Source organism: Dendropsophus ebraccatus, chromosome 2, assembly GCF_027789765.1.
Source record: "Dendropsophus ebraccatus isolate aDenEbr1 chromosome 2, aDenEbr1.pat, whole genome shotgun sequence".
Lineage (NCBI taxonomy): Eukaryota > Metazoa > Chordata > Amphibia > Anura > Hylidae > Dendropsophus > Dendropsophus ebraccatus.
The window spans coordinates 197313820-197334386 of record NC_091455.1 but is presented as its reverse complement, the minus strand read 5'-3'; the positions used below and the strand labels follow the sequence as shown (position 1 = coordinate 197334386).

At 44.2% G+C, this 20567-nt stretch overlaps 1 protein-coding gene across 1 annotated transcript in view; it reads right to left on the bottom strand.

Annotated features, from left to right (window-relative positions):
• Positions 1-17990, bottom strand: part of MALRD1 (MAM and LDL receptor class A domain containing 1) — a 288505-nt gene extending 270515 nt beyond the window's left edge. The window contains exon 1 of the mRNA XM_069959034.1: positions 17726-17990. Within this exon, the coding sequence (XP_069815135.1) occupies positions 17726-17894 (169 nt within the window). The 5' untranslated portion in view covers positions 17895-17990. The remainder of the gene's footprint in view (positions 1-17725) is intronic.
• Between the last annotated feature and the right edge of the window lie 2577 nt (positions 17991-20567).

Genomic DNA, 20567 nt, shown 5'->3' with positions numbered 1-20567 from the left:
AACGGCGTATTCATGCTATACCAGATGCTTCGCTTTCCCTGACGAAAATCAGATCAATTCATTAATGGACTGTAATAGAGTTACATAGTAAGTCTGGGTTCATACTACGTTTTTGCAAGCCGTTTTTTTTTTCATCTGTCTTTTGCAAAAAACGGATGGAAAACGGATGAAAAAAACATGCATTTGTTTGCATCTGTTTTTCCACTGACTTCCAATATTTAAAAAAAAAAATAGCAAAAGGGATCCTTTCTTTTTTTTAACGGACACAAAAATGAAGCCGACTACATTTTTGTGTACATTAAAAAAAACGGATCCATTTTGATCAGTTTTTTTTTTTTATAATGGAAGTCAATGAAAAATGCATCAGTTCTTTTTCAAAAAAACAGATTGCAAAAACGTAGTGTGAACCCAGCGTAACATAGTTAGTACGGCTGAAAAAAGACCATCAAGTTCAACCAAGGAGGGGATGGATGGAGTTGAGGGGGAGGGGTGATAGGTTCTATACATATGCATTTCTATTATTTTGCTCTGAGAACTTGTCTAGCCCTGTTTTGAAGCCCTCTACTGTTGTTGCTGTGACCAGATCCTGTGGTAGACTGTTCCACAGATTCACATTTCTCATGGTAAAGAAGGCTTCTCGCCCTCCGAGATTGAACCTTTTTTTCTCCAGGCGGAGGCAGTGCCCCCTTGTCTCTCTAGGCGGAGGCAGTGCCCCCTTGTCTCTCCAGGCGGAGGCAGCGCCCCCTTGTCTCTCCAGGCGGAGGCAGCGCCCCCTTGTCTCTCTAGGCGGAGGCAGTGCCCTCTTGTCTCTCTAGGCGGAGGCAGTGCCCCCTTGTCTCTCTAGGCGGAGGCAGTGCCCCCTTGTCTCTCTAGGCGGAGGCAGTGCCCTCTTGTCCTTTGAGGGGGTTTTACCTGGAACATCTTTTCCCCATATCTCTTGTAGGGGCCATTTATATATTTAAATAAGTTAATCATATCTCCCCTGAAACGTCTCTTCTCCAGACTAAACAAATGTAATTCTTTTAATCTCTCCTCGTAACTAAGATGCTCCATTCCCCTTATTAGTTTAGTTGCCCGTCTTTGTACCCTCTCCAGCTCTAGAACGTCCTTTTTATGAATCGGGTTCCAAAACTGGACAGCATATTCCAGATGAGGCCGCACCAAAGCTTTATAAAGCGGTAATATTATATCCCTGTCCCGAGAGTCCAGGCCTGTTTTAAAGAGGATGTACCATCAGGTACATCCTCTTTAATATTACCCACGGATAGAACGGCGCAGTCAAGGGAAAGCCGGTGTCGCGGTCTGTTTTTTGAACTGTGGCCCGGTTCCGGTGTACAGCGCCGTTCTATCCCTGTGTACAGGAGGCAGGCCGGCCCGCCCCCAAAGGGAGGAAACCCCCGCCCCTCTATGATGCGGCTCCATTGATTATAAAGGATCCTCGTCATAGAGGGGAGGAAATTACCTCCCGCTGGGGGCGGGCCAACCCACCTCCAGTGCTTCAGCCCCGGCCCAGTACCTTTGGATAGAATGTACACAATGGAACGAATACGGAAACAGGGCTGCGGTTCAAAAAACAGACCGCGGCACCGGCTTCCCCGTGACTGTGCCATTCTATCTGTGGGCCATATTAAAGAGGATGTACCTGATGGTACATCCTCTTTAACACATGATAATATCCTGCTGGCCTTTGAAGTAGCTGATTGACATTGTGTACTGTTCTGTAGTCTATTTGCCATTGCCTAGTGTGCTGGATACCGTTGCTGTACCAGGCGGTGGACTCTGATGTTTTGGGGCGACATGTCATGGTGGCCAGGAGTGGTAATACCCATCCCAGACACATGGGCATCAAAACTTTGTTAGGACTAGTGTGAAGTGCAGATGCAGCGGTGCAGCGACAAGGAGAGGCAGAGTCCCACTTAAACAGATACTTGGACTTTACTGAAGGCAAAAATAAAACAGTGCTTTAGATACTATTTAGAAATCAAATAGGAGAATAGAGATGACTTGAGGTAGAGAAGTAGAAGTTTAATAGAAGAGTAGACAGGGGCAGGATTGGAGCCCTCACCCGATTAGTATCAGTACTCTGCCGGGATGTGTGCTAAGTGTTTCTTGAAAGAATCCTCATACTCACATTTAGATTCTGATTTATCTGACCGCCTTTTACCTGCACAGTCTCGGAGACCGCCCTGGTAGGTAGTACGAGTCCCAGGTCTCTGTCTCTGGGTGGAGTTAACTAGTGAAAGTTTTCTCACGTAGCCAGCGTCAGTAGAGAGTGGCTTACTTGCACTGTGCTCTACTGTGGATAAGTCCCTCTTCCTGTGCTTCTAAGGGGTGACTGTCCGGATGTTAAGATCCTCTGCATGGGCAAGGGTTGTCCCATTGTCCAGTTACCCCCTTAGTCAGGTTCTAGCAGAGCATGTCTGTTGGCATCAGTTTTTTAATAGGAAAGAAGGTATAGTCCCCATCAAGGCTCTGGCCTAAGCTAGGCCTGCTTATTTACTGCAGCAGGAACTCTGGTCTGTGGTCTGTCTCTCATACACTGTCTAGGAAGAACTTACTAGAACAGGAAACCTCTTATATATAGGGTGGTGTGACAGAAAGTGTGGAGGATATAGAGAAGAAATGGATAGAGTGTCAATCAGAGTTAGATACAGTTAGATAATACACAACAACATAGCTTAACCTTACTACATACTGCAGCTGTGCCCAGGGGGAGTGAGACACCTAGTGGCTGCAATAGAAATTGCAGCAAAAATGACTTGGTGTGACACCTGAAGGAGTTACATTACCTTGGTGTGTAAAGACAAAAGAACCACCCGTTGTGGGAAACTACATATTATCTACAAGTACACCCAGATCCTTCTTTACCAGTGATTCTCCTAGTGTACCTCCCCATAGGACAAATGATTCATGTGGGTTATTAGTACCCAGGTACTCTTTGGTTTATTGCACTCCGGGTTAACTTTAACATAATGCAGACTTTTGCTTTGCTTGTTAATTCTGAAATATATTACACCCGTGTCCAAGGTAAAGAGGTCCTTGCTTTACATCTTTACTGTATCTTTCATAAACCTGTATATTCTAGAAAATCCCTTTATACAGACATCTCTGATTCAAATTCTGTGTAGGAGCCATAAAACTACGCTCCAATAGCATATAGATGGCCATTCGTTCAATGTCAAAAATTTATAGGTGCATGAAACCTGGACTGTTCCACCTAATGAATGATTATTGCTGGAAGCCATAGACCATGAGCGGGCAAAGCAATAGCATTTTATATAGAAGATATGTCAAACGTAGTATAAACTGTAAAGAGAATGGTCCGCAATGTTATATGGTGACATCAGGGTATTGCAGCCATGGCTGCCAATAGTCGTTGTTGTTGATTTTTTTCTCTTTAAAAAGTTTCCAAAACTAGAGAGGTCTTTAGTGTGGGGAACCTTGTGACACCTTGGATTCATCCATGGATTGACCAGGACAGAACTTGGACCTATCCCAGGGAGGCAGGCATCATATCCGGTGCTGCCTATTTTGATTAGTGTTATGGTTAGTCCATCATCGAGCTACTTAACCACCAAGTATCCACACTCTCAAAAGTATTCCAAGATAATGAACACAAGCCTTTTTCTTTCTCTACTGTGTTGGGGGAGGGTTTGTCCGACCCCAAATTCTCAACCTTTGATTACCGGTGCCTGAAAAAGTTGGATGCAGCCCTAAGGCTTTCTGGAAATACAGCCATAGACCATAGGTTGTATCCATATTTTTCAGAACTCCCTAGGACTGCATCCAACTTCTTCAGCCACAGGTAATCAAATGCTTAGATTCTGATTCTGAGTTTCGGACAAACCGAGGTTCGCTCATCTCAAGGTTGGCTCATCATAGTCTAAAGTGCAATGTGGCCTCCCGATCCTGCCCCGAGCGATGATGTTGGTGGATCGGAGGGTCGTGTATGTTGGATTTTTACTGCCCGACACTTGTTCTGGAAGATATAAGCCAATACCAGAGCTGTCTGGCTGCAGCTTACCCTTTCCCAACCCCTTGAGCCATGCATGAAATTCATGTATAAAGGGATGTCAGTTAAGATAAATGTCAGTTGGACAAGTGTTCAGCAGGGAGATATTGAAAGTGTATGGCAAACTGTAAGGCTACGTTCACACGTAGCAAAACTAGCAGAATTCCGTGGCGGAATTGTCCGCCGCTGAATGCCGTTGGCCTCCCTCTCATAATGGGAGCCTATGGGAGGCACGCGCTGCTGTTCTCACATCGTCTCTCCGCGCTGAAGAATGAACATGTTCATTCTTCAGCTCGGGGAGAGCAACAGCGCGCGCCTCCCATAGAGTGTCATTATGAGAGGGAGGCTAACAGCATTCCGCGGCGGACAATTCTGCTAGTTTTGCTACGTGTGAACGTAGCCTTACAACTAGAGTCGTGGATCCACTGTACCACCACTAGAGATTACATAGTTACATAGTTAATACGGTTGAAAAAAGACACATGTCCATCAAGTTCAACCAAGGAGGGGGTTGGATACAGGGAAGGGGGAGGGGTGATCGGTTCTATACATATGCATTTCTATTATTTTGGTCTAAGAACTTGTCTAGCCCTGTTTTGAAGCCCTCTACTGTTTTTGCTGTGACCAGATCCTGGGGTAGACTGTTCCACAGATTCACAGTTCTCATGGTAAAGAAGGCTTGTCGCCTCCGGAGATTGAACCTTTTTTTCTCCAGGCGGAGGCAGTGCCCCCTTGTCCTTTGAGGGGGTTTTACCTGGAACATCTTTTCCCCATATTTCTTGTAGGGGCCATTTATATATTTAAATAAATTAATCATATCTCCCCTTAAACGTCTCTTCTCCAGATTAAGCAAATGTAATTCTTTTTTTGGGTAAATAAGATGTTTATTGCACACCGAGAACAAACATTTCAGTATCACAAATGGTATAAAATAGTAATACAAGAAGTTACAATCATCCGTGTCATCATCTCCATATAATCATGACCCGCAATGGGCTAAGAAGCATGACAGTTGTGAACGTAAAATACCATCTGCTTATACAGAAATAGCACTAAATATATGGTGCGCAAATCAAATAGTAGGACATCAAAAGTCTGACAAAACAAATGTAATTCTTTTAATCTCTCCTCATAACTAAGATGCTCCATTTCCCTTATTAGTTTAGTTGCCCGTCTTTGTACCCTCTCCAGCTCTAGAACGTCCTTTTTAGGAATCGGGTTCCAAAACTGGACGGCATACTCCAGATGAGGCCGCACCAAAGCTTTATAAAGCGGTAATATTATATCCCTGTCCCGAGAGTCCATGCCTGTTTTAACCCCTTAACGACATCGGGCATAAATTTACGCCCTGATGCCGGTAAGGGAGTTCAGAGCGGGGCCGCGCGGCGGCCCCGCTCTGAACCGCGCCGGTCCCGGGTGCCGCGTGTAGCCCGGGACCGTAGGTATTAGCGGGCACGGTCCGATCACCGTGCCCGCTAATACAGTAATCGGATGCAGCTGTCAAAGTTGACAGCTGCATCCGATTACCGGACGCAGCGTCATCCCTGGTGTCTAGTGGGGAGATCGCTCCTCCGGGATGTTATCCCGGAGGAGCGATCTCCATAAATGAAGCCGGCCGGGGACCGCTCCAAGATGGCGCCGTCCTCGGCTCGGCACTCGTTTACTCGAGTGCCTATCTCATGGATCTCAATCTCAATGAGAGATCAAAGCACTTATACTAGAAGTCCCCCAGGGGGGCTTCTAGTATAAGTGTAAAAGTTAAAAAAAAAATGTCATTATTAGTAAAAAGCCCCCTTCCCTAATAAAAGTCTGAATCACCCCCCTTTTCCCAGGTTATAAATAAAAGTAAATAAATAAATAAACATGTTTGCTATCGCCGCGTGCGTAATCGCCCGAACTATTAATTAATCACATTCCTGATCTCGCACGGTAAATGGCGTTAGCGCAAAAAAATCCCAAAGTGCAAAATTGCGCATTTTTGGTCGCATCAAATCCAGAAAAATTGTAATAAAAAGCGATCAAAAAGTCGTATATGCGCAATCAAGGTACCGATAGAAAGAACATGTCATGGCGCAAAAAATGACACCTCACACAGCCCCATAGACCAAAGGATAAAAGCGCTATAAGCCTGGGAATGGAGCGGTTTTAAGTGTTGTATATTTGTTGACAATGGTTTCAATTTTTTACAGGCCATCCGATACAATATAAGTTATACATGTTACATATCGTTTTAATCGTAACGACTTGAGGAACATATATAACAAGTCAGTTTTACCCCAGGGCGAATGGCGTAAAAACACATTTCCCCCAAATAAACAAAATGCGTTTTTTTTTTTCAATTTCACCACACTTTGAATTTTTTTCTGGTTTCGCAGTGTACTTTATGCAAAAATTCAGCCTGTCATTGCAAAGTACAATTAGTGACGCAAAAAATAAGGGCTCATATGGGTCTCTAGGTGGAAAAATGCAAGTGCTATGGCCTTTTATGCACAAGGAGGAAAAACCGAAAACGCAAAAATCTAAATTTGCTCTGTCCTTAAAGGGTTAATGTATGGCATAAGCTGCACCAGGGAGCGGAGTCTAAGGGGCCACTGGTCTTCACCAGTGCTCATAGCAAGGCGGCATACCAGGTCGCTACCCCTGGCTAGGCTAGCCAGCAGCGGTGGGTGAGGTACAGGCAGCTGGAGACATGTAGGCAGGCAGGAACACAGAAGGACCCATGGCTGGATCCAGAGCTCCAACACCAGAGTCAGGAGGAAGCAGGAATTTATAGGGTGGTGTTAGAGTGCCCAGACAAATTAAAAGTGTACTGCCTCTTTAAATCATAGAAGAGCGGCGTGCACCTTCAGCGGGGACATCCAAGACAGGAAGCAGAAGCGTGGACACGTGAGGTGCCCGGCGTGGCTGAAGAAACAGCAGCCCCAGACCCCTGTCCGCTGGTGACCAGGAGCGGTATCGGCCCAGAGCACGGACCGCCTCGGCCATGACACCAACTCAAGGGTCCCTATTATTAGTCACCCAGGTCAACTAACCCTTATGGCCATTTATAAACTAGATAAAAGCTGTATACAGCCTTAATACATAGTAATATGGGGGAGATTTATCAAACATGGTGTAAAGTGAAACTGGCCCAGTTGCCCCTAGCAACCAATCAGATTCCACCTTTCATTTTCCAAAGAGTCTGTGAGGAATGAAAGGTGGAATCTGATTGATTGCTAGGGGCAACTGAGCCAGTTTTACCCATAGTAAATATTCCTTCGGAGAGAGATCTTATCTGACATATAGCCACTCTGTTCTTTATTGCATCTACACGTTTGCAAGCCTGATGAGTCCTTAAGGAGATCAGGGCTGAATAGCCCTTTCATTGTGCTTTTACATTAGGTAAAAGAACCCTTGAGACATGTAAAAACTGATAGCATAAAAGAGTTTAATGTCTTCTCTGATAAATACCACGTTTAGCATTTTGAGAACATCTGCAGATTTTCTTTTATGTAGACGAGTGATTTGTACGACATATCAGAATCAGATTTCGCCAGCTGAGTTTTGACAGTCGGGGGAAACGTTTTTAACGTTGGAATAACAAATATTTTGATCAGTGACAGAAAGATAAGAATTCACCCAAAAAGGGATAATTTAGGATAATCCAAAGCGTAAATATAACGTAGGTGATTTTCCTTTTTTTTTTTAATCGATGACTATTTTTTTATACGTGAAACTGAAACAGTTCCCTTTTGTAACATAGACCAATGGATCTGCACAATTTTAAGGAATGGATTCACAACCCGCCCAGAATTTTTTTTTTTAATTTTGTAGATTAATATATGATTGATCATCAATGCACACAGCTCTATTGTACACTACTTGGCTTTAAAATCTATCATGTCTTGCAAGTCGGATTAGTGAGCGTCCAATATATTCGGAAATTGGCCAACTTGGTGTTACCAGTTGGGGACACTGTCTGGAACTGTCAGTTCTGATTGGACAATGTCATGGTCCGTTTACACAAAGCAATAATTTGCCCAATCGATCGTTTAACGATTTTGAAGCAATGATTTGGTTTTTATAACGATCAGCGTTTAGATGAATAAATCGTTAGAAAATTCTTTAGAAAATCTGTTAGAAAAATCGTTATTGCAATCGTTTTTAAGATCACTTAAGCCCATCACACACATAGGGTGAATCTTTGAAAGACTGTTTACATGAAGGGATCTGCGAATTTTTTTTGCGAACGACCAACGACGATTTGAGAACATGTTGAAAGATCACAATGAATGATTTTTCGCTTGTTGCTTAATCATTCACTGTGTTTTCACGAGCCAATTATCGTTCAAATGCGATCGTTATTGCGAAAATTCGAATGATAATTGTTCCGTGTAAACGCACCATTAGGCTATGTTCACACTACGTATACTTAAGTACCGGCCGGATGATCTTCCCGGCCGCAGAGCTCTGATGCATCAGAGCTTCCCATAGCACACAGTGAAGGGAGCAACCGGAGCTGCTCGCTTCACTGTGTGAACTGACAGGGTTTCTTACGGCCGCAATTCATTGAATTACGGCCGCAGAAAACTGACATGTCAGTTATTTGCGGCTCCATGCAGGATCCCGGTCGGAGCGCATACGATGTGTATACGCTCCGTCGGGGATCCCATAGAACAATAGGCATTGTTCGCCCGTATAAAGTACGGCCGTACTTTTACGTAGTGTGAACATAGCCTAAGGCAGTGTAGAAACACGCCCCTAATTGGTAACGCCCGGTTGGTTATCGAGCCATTCATTTGTAGTAAGAATATCAAAGGAACAGCACATCACAGAGTTATAGGATAGGTGTTCCAGAATTGTTATTTGATTGGCATTGCAGATATTTACGAAAACAGAGATCGGGAGTGGTGTGTTGAGAGGAGAGCATTGCTGAACCCAAACAATTTTTTTTTGTTTGTTAATTTTTTTGCTTTTATCGCTGGCAATCTCACGATGGCATTGATGCATCTGTCACCCCGTGGACATTAACCCCTTAAGGACAGAGCCTGAAATGGCCTTAATGACAGAGACAAATTTTATGAATATGACCAGTGTCACTTTAGTCATTAATAACTTCGGGATGCTTTTACCTATCCGGCTGATTCTGAGATTGTTTTCTCGTGACATATTGTACTTTACATTTCTGGTAAATTGGAGTCGATACTCATAACAAATCTTTATGAAAAAAACCCAAATAAGGTGAAAAAATGTGAAAAAATGCATTTTTCCAACTTTGAAACTTCTTTGCGTATACAGAAAGTGGTTATACCACATAAATTATATATTAAATAGCATTAGCAACATGTCTACTTTATGTTGGCGGCATTTATTAAACTATCTTTCATTTTTTTTAGACGATAGGAAGCTTAAAACATTAGCAGCAAATTTCCAAATTTTCAGTAAAATTTCAAAATCAGATATTTTTAGGGACCTGTTCAGGTTTAAAGTGTATTTGAGGGGCCTGTATGTTAGAAAGCCCCACAAAGCACCCCATTTCAGAAACTGCACCCCCCAAACTCTGCAAAAGCACATCCAGAAAGTGTTTAAACCCTTTAGGGGAGTCACAGAAATAAAAGCCAAGTGTGTAAGGAATTTGAAAATTTTAATTTTCTGTGCAGAGATTTTATTGTAATCCAATATTTTTCATAATTATAAACCTATTACCAGAGAAATGCACCCCAATAATTATTGCCCCGTTTCTGCAGTTTATAGAAATACCCCATATGTGGCCCTATTGCGCTATTTGACGCAACCACAAGCCTCAGATATAAGGGAGCGCCTAGTGAATTTCAACGCCTCCGTTATATTTGGTCATTTTTGACTGTACCACTTCGGGTTGGCAGAGGCTCTGGGGTGTTAAAACCTAAAAAACACCCCTAAAGGGACACCATTTAGAAAACTACACCCCTCAAGGAATGTAACAAGGGGTGCGGTGAGCATCTGGACCCCACAGGTGCTTCACAGATTTTCCGAACAATATGGCGTGAAAAAAGAAAAATTTATTTTTTACACTAAAACGTTGTTCTAGCCTTCAATTTTTCATTTTCTTAAAGGGATAAGAGGCAAAAAAAGACAAAAAATGTGTAGCGCAGTTTCTCCCGAGTACAGAAATACCCCACATGTGGCGATAGAGTGCCAAGGGGGCGCAGGACGAGCCTCCAAAGGGAAGGAGCGCCAATTGGCTTTTGGAAGCTGAATTTCACTGAAAAGGATTTCAAGGGCCATGTCGCATTTACAGAGCCCTCGTGCTGCCAAAACACTGGAAACCCCCCACAAGTGATTCCATTCTGGAAACTACACCCCTCAAGGAATCTAACAAGGGGTGCAGTGAGCATATGGACCCCACTGGTGACGGGCACAAATGTGGAACAATGTGACGTGAAAGGGAAAAATTTCATTTTTTCACTTTCATGGCACAAATGTGCCCGTCATCAAGGGGTCCATATCCTCACTGCACCCCTTGTTAGATTCCTTGAGGGGTGCAGTTTCCAGAATGGGGTCACTTGTGGGGGGTTTCCAGTGTTTTGGCAGCACGAGGGCTCTGTAAATGCGACATGGCGTTCATCATCCATTCTAGCCAAATCCAACCTCCAAAATCCAAATGGCGCTCCTTCCCTTCGGAGGCTTGCCCTGCGCCCACATGGCGCTTTATGTCCACATGTGGGGTATTTACGGACTCGGGGGAAATTGCTCTACACATATTGTGTGTTTTTTTCTCTTTTAACCCCTTGTGAAAATGATAAATTCAAGGCTAAACCAACATTATAGTGTAAAAAATGTAATATTTCATTTTCACGCCACATTGTTCCACATTTGTGCCCGTCACCAGTGGGGTCAATATGCTCACTACACCCCTTGTTACATTCCCTGAGGGGTGTAGTTTCCATAATGGGGTCACTTGTGGGGGGTTTCAACTGTCTTGGCAACACAGAGGCCTTTTGAATGCAACATGGCCCCTCAAAATCCATTCCATCCAAATCCAGCCTTCAAAAACGAAATGGTGCTCGTTCCCTTCGGAGGCTTGCCCTGCACCCGCATGGCGCTTTATGTCCACATGTGGGGTATTTACGGACTCGGGGGAAATTGCGCTACACATTTAGTTTTTTTTCTCCTCTTTTAACCCCTTGTGAAAATGATATATTCAAGGCTAAACCAACATTATAGTGTAAAAAATGTAATACTTCATTTTCACGCCACATTGTTCCACATTTGTGTCCGTCACCCGTGGGGTCCATATGCTCACTACACCCCTTGTTACATTCCTTGAGGGGTGCAGTTTCCATAATGGGGTCACTTGTGGGGGGTTTCAACTGTCTTGGCAACACAGGGGCCTTTTGAATGCAACATGGCCCCTCGAAATCCATTCCATCCAAATCCAGCCTTCAAAAACCAAATGGCGCTTCTTCCCTTCGGAGGCTTACCCTGCACCCGCATGGCGCTTTATGTCCACATGTGGGGTATTTCCAAACTCAGGGGAAATTGCTCTACACATTAAATGTTTTTTTTATCTTTTAACCCCTTGTGAAAATGAAAAAACATGACAAGATTAATGATTTAGAGTAAAAATTTTACAAAAATTACACTAAATGTTGGTCTAGCCTTGATTTTTTTCCATTTCCACAAGGGGTTAAAAAAGAAAATGAACACAAAACGTGTAGGGTAATTTCCCCTGAGTACGAAAATACCCCACATGTGGACATAATGTGCCATATGGGCACAGGGCAAGTCACCAAAGGGACAGAGCGCCATTTAGAGGCTGGAATGGAGGATGGAGGCCATGTCGCAATTACAAAGCTCCTGTGCTGCCAGGACAGTAGAAACCCCCGACAAGTGACCCCATTCTGGAAACTACACCCCACAAGGAATCCAACAAGGGGTACAGTGAGCATATGGACCCCACTGGTGACGGGCACTTACGTAGAACATGTGCCGAGAAAATAAAAAATACAATTTTTTTCATTTTCACGTCCCAAATGTGGCCGTCACCAGGGGGCCATATCCCCGCTGCCCCCCTTCTTAGATTCCTTATGGGGTGTAGTTTCCAGAATGGGGTCACTTGTGGGGGGTTTCTACTGTCCTGGCCGCACAGAGGCTTTGTAATTGCATCATGGCATCCTCTAATGGGAATGGCGGCCATACCTATTTAGCTGGGGAAAAGGAACAATTCTAATTTATTTTGGGGGTATTAGGCCAATTATTAGTTTATAAGGTTGAAAATGACAGGTGTCCATCAAATTCAACCTGTGTTGATCCAGAGGAAGGCAAAAAAAAACCCTCGTAAGGCAGACGACAGTAGCCTCATCACAGGGGAAAAATTCCTTCCCGACTCCATAATGGCGATCAGAATAATCCCTGGATCAACGTGACCCCTGAAATAGGAATAAGGGACAGAATTTAGATAATGTAGAACCCCAATGACGTGTGGTGCGCCTTGGAGCGATCCAGTATACAGAGGCCGGGGGGATCAGGACAGGCGTCACACTGGAAAATGTTGTCCTTCCTGATCCCCCTGTTACACCACACTCTGCACTTCTTCTGGGGTCTCCCTTTCTCCAGTGTGGGGGACGTCACCTGGAAAATGTTGTCCTGGTGCGATACGGGGTCCTTCATATCCAGAAGCGCTGGGTCCGCTCCATGGCTGCTAAATATTAGGGCGCTATTACTACTTCTGATATGTTCGGATCGTGCCGCAAGCTACAGGGCAGCGAGAGACCAGAGGAGGGGGGTGCTGGTATAAAAGTTATCCCCGTACAGATGGTGACCTTTATCCAGCAGTGGGAAGATCAGTTCCCGGACGATCTTCCCACTAACTCCGAGGATGGGGGGGCATCTGGGGGCTGGATTCGGGTGTCCCTTCCTACATACACTCTAAGGGTACGTGCACACTGCGGAATCGCGACAGATAACCCTTCGTGCATTCCACAGCTGGCACCCACCGGCGGACTGATGCAGGCGCGCGTCTCCACACGTGTCATAGACTCCATTCTATGCACGGGCGGATTCCGCTCTCCGTCCAACGTGTTCATTCTTTGGATGGACGATGGAATCCGCCCGTGCATAGAATGGATTCTATGACACGGGTGGAGACACATGCCTGCATCAGTCCGCCGGCGGGTGCCAGCTGTGGAATGCACGAAGGGTTATCCTTCGCCATTCCGCAGTGTGCACGTACCCGAAATCTGTAAGTGTACCCTAAGGTACGCTCACAGAGTTTGTAGAATTTCACTCCATACCGTCATCTCTTATTGGGACGGTACTGGCGGAAAAGATGTGTCTGGGGGGCAGCGTACGCTACGCTACCCCCAGACACGTCACTGGAGGATGAGGATGATGAGGATGAATGGAGGAACGAAGGACCCCCCATTCATCCTCACTGGCTGTTTCGGTGTCGGAGGTAATAATAACGTATCCCTCTGACGCCGAAAACACCCAGGGGGCCATCTTTATACGGGGATTAGTATATGGGGTATGTAGTGGTGTAGTGTCAAACTTTATTCAATGTAGTGTGGTGTAATGTAGTGTTTTTTACGTGTTTTTTTACAGTAAGTATAAAAAAAAAACCTACGCCAACAAAGGAGTTGCTGATAAATGCCGCACTTATGTGCGGCACTTATAAGCAGACCGTGGCAGTAGAATATAGAAAAAAAACACCCTACGCCAAAAAGGAGGAGTTGCTGATTAGCAGCGCACTTTCGTGCGATGCTGATCAACACTCAGCGGCGATAGGGTGCGGAAAATAGAAAAAAAAAAATTTGAAAAAAAAAAATAAAAAATTCTGAACATCCCTGTAGCTGCTGATAAGTGTATTACACATATCAGCCGCTAGAGGGCAGCAGAGCGCAAAATACGGAAAGAGCCGACGCTGGAGCCGAAAATAGCCGAGAGAAGCCGAACGTGACGTCACGGAAGAAGCCGAAGACCCGAACGAAGACGAGGATGCCGCGAACCCGGAAGACGCCGATCAGGAGCCCGGGACAGGTGAGTAATGTACAAATACCTGCTCTGGACCCCTCGGCTGCCTAGCTGAGGGGTCCAGGGCAGGTATTTACTATATTGTGGGACTCTGATCGCCGTGCCACCGGCCCGATCGCCGTGAATGGCCGGCCGGTACCGGCCGGCCGTTCACGGCGATCGGGCCGGTGGCACGGCAATCACCATTACTTTTTACAGTAATGGCGGTCGGTGCCGTCCTCGGACAGCACCGACCGCCATTTTTTTCCGGGTCATCGGGTCGCCGATGACCCGGAAAGGTTCCGATCGCCGCTATTGGCTGATCTGAATTGATCAGCCTATAGCGGCGATCGTAAGCACGGGGGGTGTTAACCACCCCCCGTGCCGTGAAGCTAAGATGGCCTGCTATGATTTATAGCAGGCCATCTTCCCCGACCGCTGTGTGTGAACACGCAGCGATCGGGGAAACATCGGGCGTAAATTTACGCCCTGATGCGCCAAGTACCAGGGCGCGAGGGCGTAAGTTTACGCCCGATGTCGTTAAGGGGTTAAAGGCCCTATTCCAGGGAACGATTGTCGGCCATATTCGGCCGATATCGGCCATTACGGCTGATAATCATCCCGTGGAATAGGAGGCATCGATCAGCCAACATCATTCATGTCGGCTGATCATTGAAGTCGTTTGTCTTTCAACATGTTGAAAGACAAACGACTTATTTAGCAACGTTCTGCTGCCGTCGTTCCGTGGAATAGGAGCGGCGGTAGCAGACCGCCGCTATATCCTATGGGCTGCCTGAAGGATCTAGTGATCCTTTCAAATCAACTGATGCCAGAAAGTGTCAGAGATTTTGAATTTACTTCCATTAAGAAATCTCCAGTCTTACAGTATTGTTTAAAAATCTCAAGTCATCCAGTACTTATTGCCTACTGTATGTCCTGCAAGAAGTGGTGTATTCTTCCCAATCTGACACAGTGCTCTCTGCTGCCACCTCTGTCCATGTCAGGAACTGTCCAGAACAGCAGCAAATCCCCATAGAAAACCTCTCCCGCTCTCCAGACTGGAAAAAATACCACTTCCTGCAGGACATACAGCAGCTAAGTACTGGAACACCAGATTTTTAAATAGAAGTAAAATACAAATCTCTTGCACTTTCTGGCACCAGTTGATTTGAAAGACAAAAATAAATTGGTGAACAACCCCTTTAAATCTGGTGGAGCATCTAATGATTGTGTGAACAGTGCCTCAGCCAGTGTACAGTTCAAAGCATTATCCTATTAGGGACTAGCAATTCTAGTTTCTGATACTTATTTACACAATCAAAAAAAAAAATCAGATTTATCCATAGAACAGGTAAATTGAATCCATAGGATGCTTGTAAACACGCGAGGAACATCCGCTCCATCAACAGACGTATGTCTTCTATTATATCAGTAATGTCCTTATTCTACAGAACTGCACTGTAGAACTATATGGTGTCATTAATTCCCAGCTCTGATCTCTTATAATGGTATTATTACTTTATGGGAATTGATTTCATAAATATAGCCTCCCAGGGCTAACAGATCACGTATGGAACCATAAGTTCTCTCCACTTGTCACCGATAAAGTGTATTAAGGCCTCTTTATCATAATGAGCTTCCATATTATGAGTGCCTGAACTGTGATACCTCTTTTAATAATTTTCTCCTTGAAAATACATATTAGACAGAGAAAGAGTTTGAAGTCCAGAAGTAGAGACTAACAGATGGGCAATGCTTTATACCGAGGCTCGTTTCAAAATCCAGGTCTAAATCATTACTGGGAAACAATCCATTTGTATTCTAATGTAGCATAACATTAATGCAGGCTTATTTCCGACATGATTTATACAAATCTGACTTTGCCAAACTTCTTTTAACCTCTTTCTTGCATTATTCATTGATGTGTGCTGCTATGAAATGGTAGCAATGAAAATACAGAATCTCCTAAAGGAGAAAGAATTGGTCGGTCGCTTGGTAATCTACAGTTGTGTCTCTCGAAGTTTTCAAGCCAAGGACCTCTAAAGAAACTTTGATCAAGGGTATGATCAATCATATTATTGATGTGTTGCTTATACTGGTATATTAGCTCCGCTTCTTTAATTCTTGTTTGCGGTCTAGGGTTTCGCAACCCCCAGTCCTTGAGGACCTCCAAATGGTCATGTTTTAGAATTTTTGGGGCTGGGAATATAATTGTGATATCTGCTCCAATCATCACCTGTTGAAGCACCTTAAGGACTAGAACCCTGCTAACAGTGATATGACCAGAGGAGAACCGGTATGTAACAATTGAGAAAGTCTTGGAGGAAGCATAGCCTGGAGGCACCAACATCTACATCTGTAGCGTTTAAAATATAGGACCAGAGAACCCAACAAGCTTTTGGAAAATTAGTCCAGTCTTAGATGACTCCTTTAATTACAGTAAATTTACAAAGCTGTAGTAACATAGTAACACCCCCCCCCCCCCCCCCCCCCCGCCGCCCTACCATTCCTCCTGCTAAACGACACCTGTTTTTAACTTAAAACTTTCAAATTAGAGGGGTTTTACCAAGATGCAAAGTCATTCACTATCCATGGGATAGGGGATAGCTAGCTGATCTGTGGGTGTCTGACTTCTGGAACTTTCATTGATTCTTTCCCCAGTACGGAGTGGCAGCAATCCAATCATTCTCTATAGGGGCAAGGGTAGAGATGAGCGAACTGTTCAGACTTTTGGTCCGAAAGCACTTCGCTCTCTCTTCATGCCTGTGATCCCGGCCGCATAGTTGCGCTCCCGGGAATATGCGGCCAGGATATTCCAGAGAATCGATGTTGAAATCCCTGGAATATCCTGGCCGCATATTCACGGGATTGCAACTATGCGGCCGGGATCACAGGCATGACGAGAGAGCGCCGGACTTTTGGTCTGACGGTCCCCTCATCTCTAGTCAAGGGTTAAGGGGGTTATCCCAGGAAAACCCCTTTAATGTACCTTGCACAACAATTTGTACAAAGTGGATGAGATATAGACATAGTCTATTTGAAATAGTCACCCTACTCTATCTCCAGTCTTCAAGTCCTCCCAACAAGTCATGACTTGAGGATATCCCATGCAGGGAACACAAGAGATGATACCTGATGAGTATAATTATATCACCTGCAAAATACTAAGGAAATCCTCATAACATGACCTGTTGGGGTTATATGAGGACTGGAGTCGAGAAACACTGAGCTAGGGAACAGTCTTGTCAAAGAAGATGGTCAGTAAGTATAATATATAGGATATATAAGGAATGGAAAATCTGTCCCAGGAAAAGTCTGGATAAGGAAGTGGTCCTCTCAAGGAGGGGGTCTTTTGGAAAAGTTTTACTTCGTCACTTATAGCCCTAAACCCAACACTACTCACAGAGGATTCCTAGTTCCAGTACTGTCTCCACTTTACTGCTTTACTACTACTGGATGTAAACACCATCGACAACACTAGGTACAGGGAGACACAATAAATACTGTATATACTTTTTCTTAAAGGTAAAAATAATTTTTTACAAACTTTATCAACTTTTTTAGATTTTGACCAATAGCATTATTAAAAAAATGGTTTGTACACAAGAGTTACTGTTCATTTACTCGTTTCTCAGAGCAAAATTATTTACTTTATATCTTAAGAATTTAAAAAAAAACATATAAATCAAAAAGTCCAATAAAATTATTTTTTAAAATGGTAATAAAAAAATGGTTACTTACAGGAAACTTCATCACTTCCATCCCCGCACTGATCGGTGAAATCACATACGTAATCCAGTGGCACAGACAACCCTTGGCTGCACTGATATCCGTTCCCATGGCTTGGTCTTATAATGGCATTGATATAGAATAATATAAGAGGACCAAAGAATCTGCAGGCTTTACTCATTTGGGTAAAATAAAAACCAGAATTTTTCAATGAGGAGAAAAAAATGAGACATGTATTTTGATGGCTGATTCTCCGTGGTCATAACTGGTGTCACATCGTCTCCCGTCACTATAATGGGCAGGTGTGTCCTTAGACAATGTTTAACCTGTGCAGGGTTTATGGCCGGCCGCTTAGTGCTTTTGCTCCAGGATTATCAATTATTGTGCCTGGCAGAGAGATCTGATACCTTCCCTTAGATAAACAGCCTTCAAGTGAAACGTACAACATGACTTATTCTAATGACTTTTTTTTTCCTCATGTTTTCTTGAAATAAACTTTGGGCTTTGCTATGGGAATGTGATGAGAACTAACGTCAATGCCGGAAGAAACAGAAGACTTATAAAAAGTTTTGCCATGCTGAAATAATTGAGATGAAAAAAGAACATGTAATATTACAGAAAATGACTCGCATCTACTTTGGCCGGTTATCACTCCGTGTAGTAGAGACAATCATCAGCCAATGGAACCATCATCAGCTGATCGTTTTTTTAGGCACTGCCCAAAAATCATTGGCCACCGACTGCGCAAAAGTGATGCGCAAAGACCGGGAGCGTGGTCAGGTGAAGTATTTACTGTTTGGGCAACGGCTGCATGGACATCGCTCGCTAAAGATGCGAATGCAGCCCTTGCTAAGCGATTATTGGGCAGTGTAATAGGCCCAGTAAACGAGCGATGATCTAGCAGATTGGAACTCGTTTAGGGCCCTATTCCACAGGGCGATTATCGTTCACATAATCATTAACAATTAACAATCTCAAACGGCCGCTATTGCGAAAGACCTGAAAATGTACACTCATTTCCATGGAACGATAGTCGTTACTTATGATCGTATTTGCGTATTCGCTATTTCTTCGCTATTGTGTTCGTATCTACTGCGAACGACCGAACCACGTCTTATTCAATGCGAACGATTTGGGAGCGTTTTGCGAACGAGCAACGATAAAAACAGGTCCAGGTCTTATAAAGCGATCAATGATTTCTCGTTCGGTCGTTAATCGTTAACTGCATTTCAACCGAACAATTATAGTTTAGATTCGAACGATTTAACGATAATCTGAACAATAATTGTCTGGTGGAATAGGGCCCTTACAGTAGTGATTGGGTCTTCTTTGGCTCGTATAATTGGACCCTTAGAGGAGTGAAGCTATAGGGGGTGCAATGGATGTAGTTGTACCCTGCCCTGGTGCCAAGATTTATCATGATTTATGCCCGCTCATAGGTGTAAATCATTATACAAATCTAAACCTGCTCCTGCTCGATCATTTTGTGTAATAACAGTCAACTATTGAATAACCAACAAGAAATCATTGATTGTTTGATAGAATCTGGACCTATTTTTATTGTTGATTAGAGATGAGCGAACCGGGTTCGGGTTTAAGTCGATCCGAACCCGAACCCGGGCTGCTGAACTTGGATAAAGCTCTAAGGTTGTCTGGAAAACATGGATACAGCCAATGACTATATCCATGTTTTCCACATAGCCTTAGGGCTTTATCCAACTTCAGCAGCCACCACTAATCAAATGCCGAAAGTTCGGGTTCGGATCGACTCGAGCATGCTCCAGGTTCGCTCATCTCTATTGTTGATCATTCTCAAATCGTTTGAAAATCGTTCAGTGTAATAACAAAATAACAAAATCTTCTTAGAAGTCGGGGGTCGTCTTATACAACGGGAATCGTCGTCCCATACAGTGGGGGAGCTAAAAAATGGCCGCATCCCCACAGTATGGGGCAACCACTATAAAAAAAAAAAAAAAACAGTTTACTCACCTGGGGCCCGTTCCCAGCCTCCGCGCGTCTCCTGGCCCCTTCCCGGCACAGGCAGTGTTCCCAGAACAGTACACTGACTGCGCCGGGAATCCCCAAAGCTCTCCCGAGCAGCCAAGCGTCTTATTGGAGGAGCTCAGGGACACTCCGAGCTGCCGGGAGAGCTTCGAGAGAATGACAGAGGCTCAGGAAGTACCTGAAGCCTCTGTCATTCTTCCGAAACTCTTCCGGCAGCCGAGTGTCTCTAAGTACTTCAGATGAGACGCTTGGCTGCTCGGGAAAGCTTTGGGGATCCCCGGCGCAGCGCTTCTACAAGGCAACCGGGCCGCACAAACAATTGGTGAATTGTTCGTGTGGTCATTTAAATACACAATCGGCCACATATCCTCTGTTCAGACAGAGAGATGTGCAGGTGATATCAACTATTTTATGGGCCACCCAAAAGATGAAATCAGCCGACAAGTGGGCATTCTACAGTACACAGCCCCTCAATTCAAGAAATTTAATCAATGGTTGTCCTCAGAATTTGATCTTCTCCCACATATCTATGATAATATTTTAGAAGATCATTTCATCTGGATTCCCCTTTAAGAAAAAGGGCTGCAGGGACTGTATTCACCGCTAGTTAATTAGAATATAATTTGGATATAATTAGGATATAAAAGGCAATTAGTAATTATACCAAAACTAATAAAATCTAAAGTAATATGGAATTTACTTTCACAGCAAGTCTACAGCTAAAAACCTGAAGGCAAATAATCCTGCGCTCGTCTGTGAACCTGGCCCAGGGCGCGCCGCACTCTCATTTCTGCTATTCAAACAAGAAACCTTTTACATTCTGGCCACACTACGTTGTTACTGTAAGATA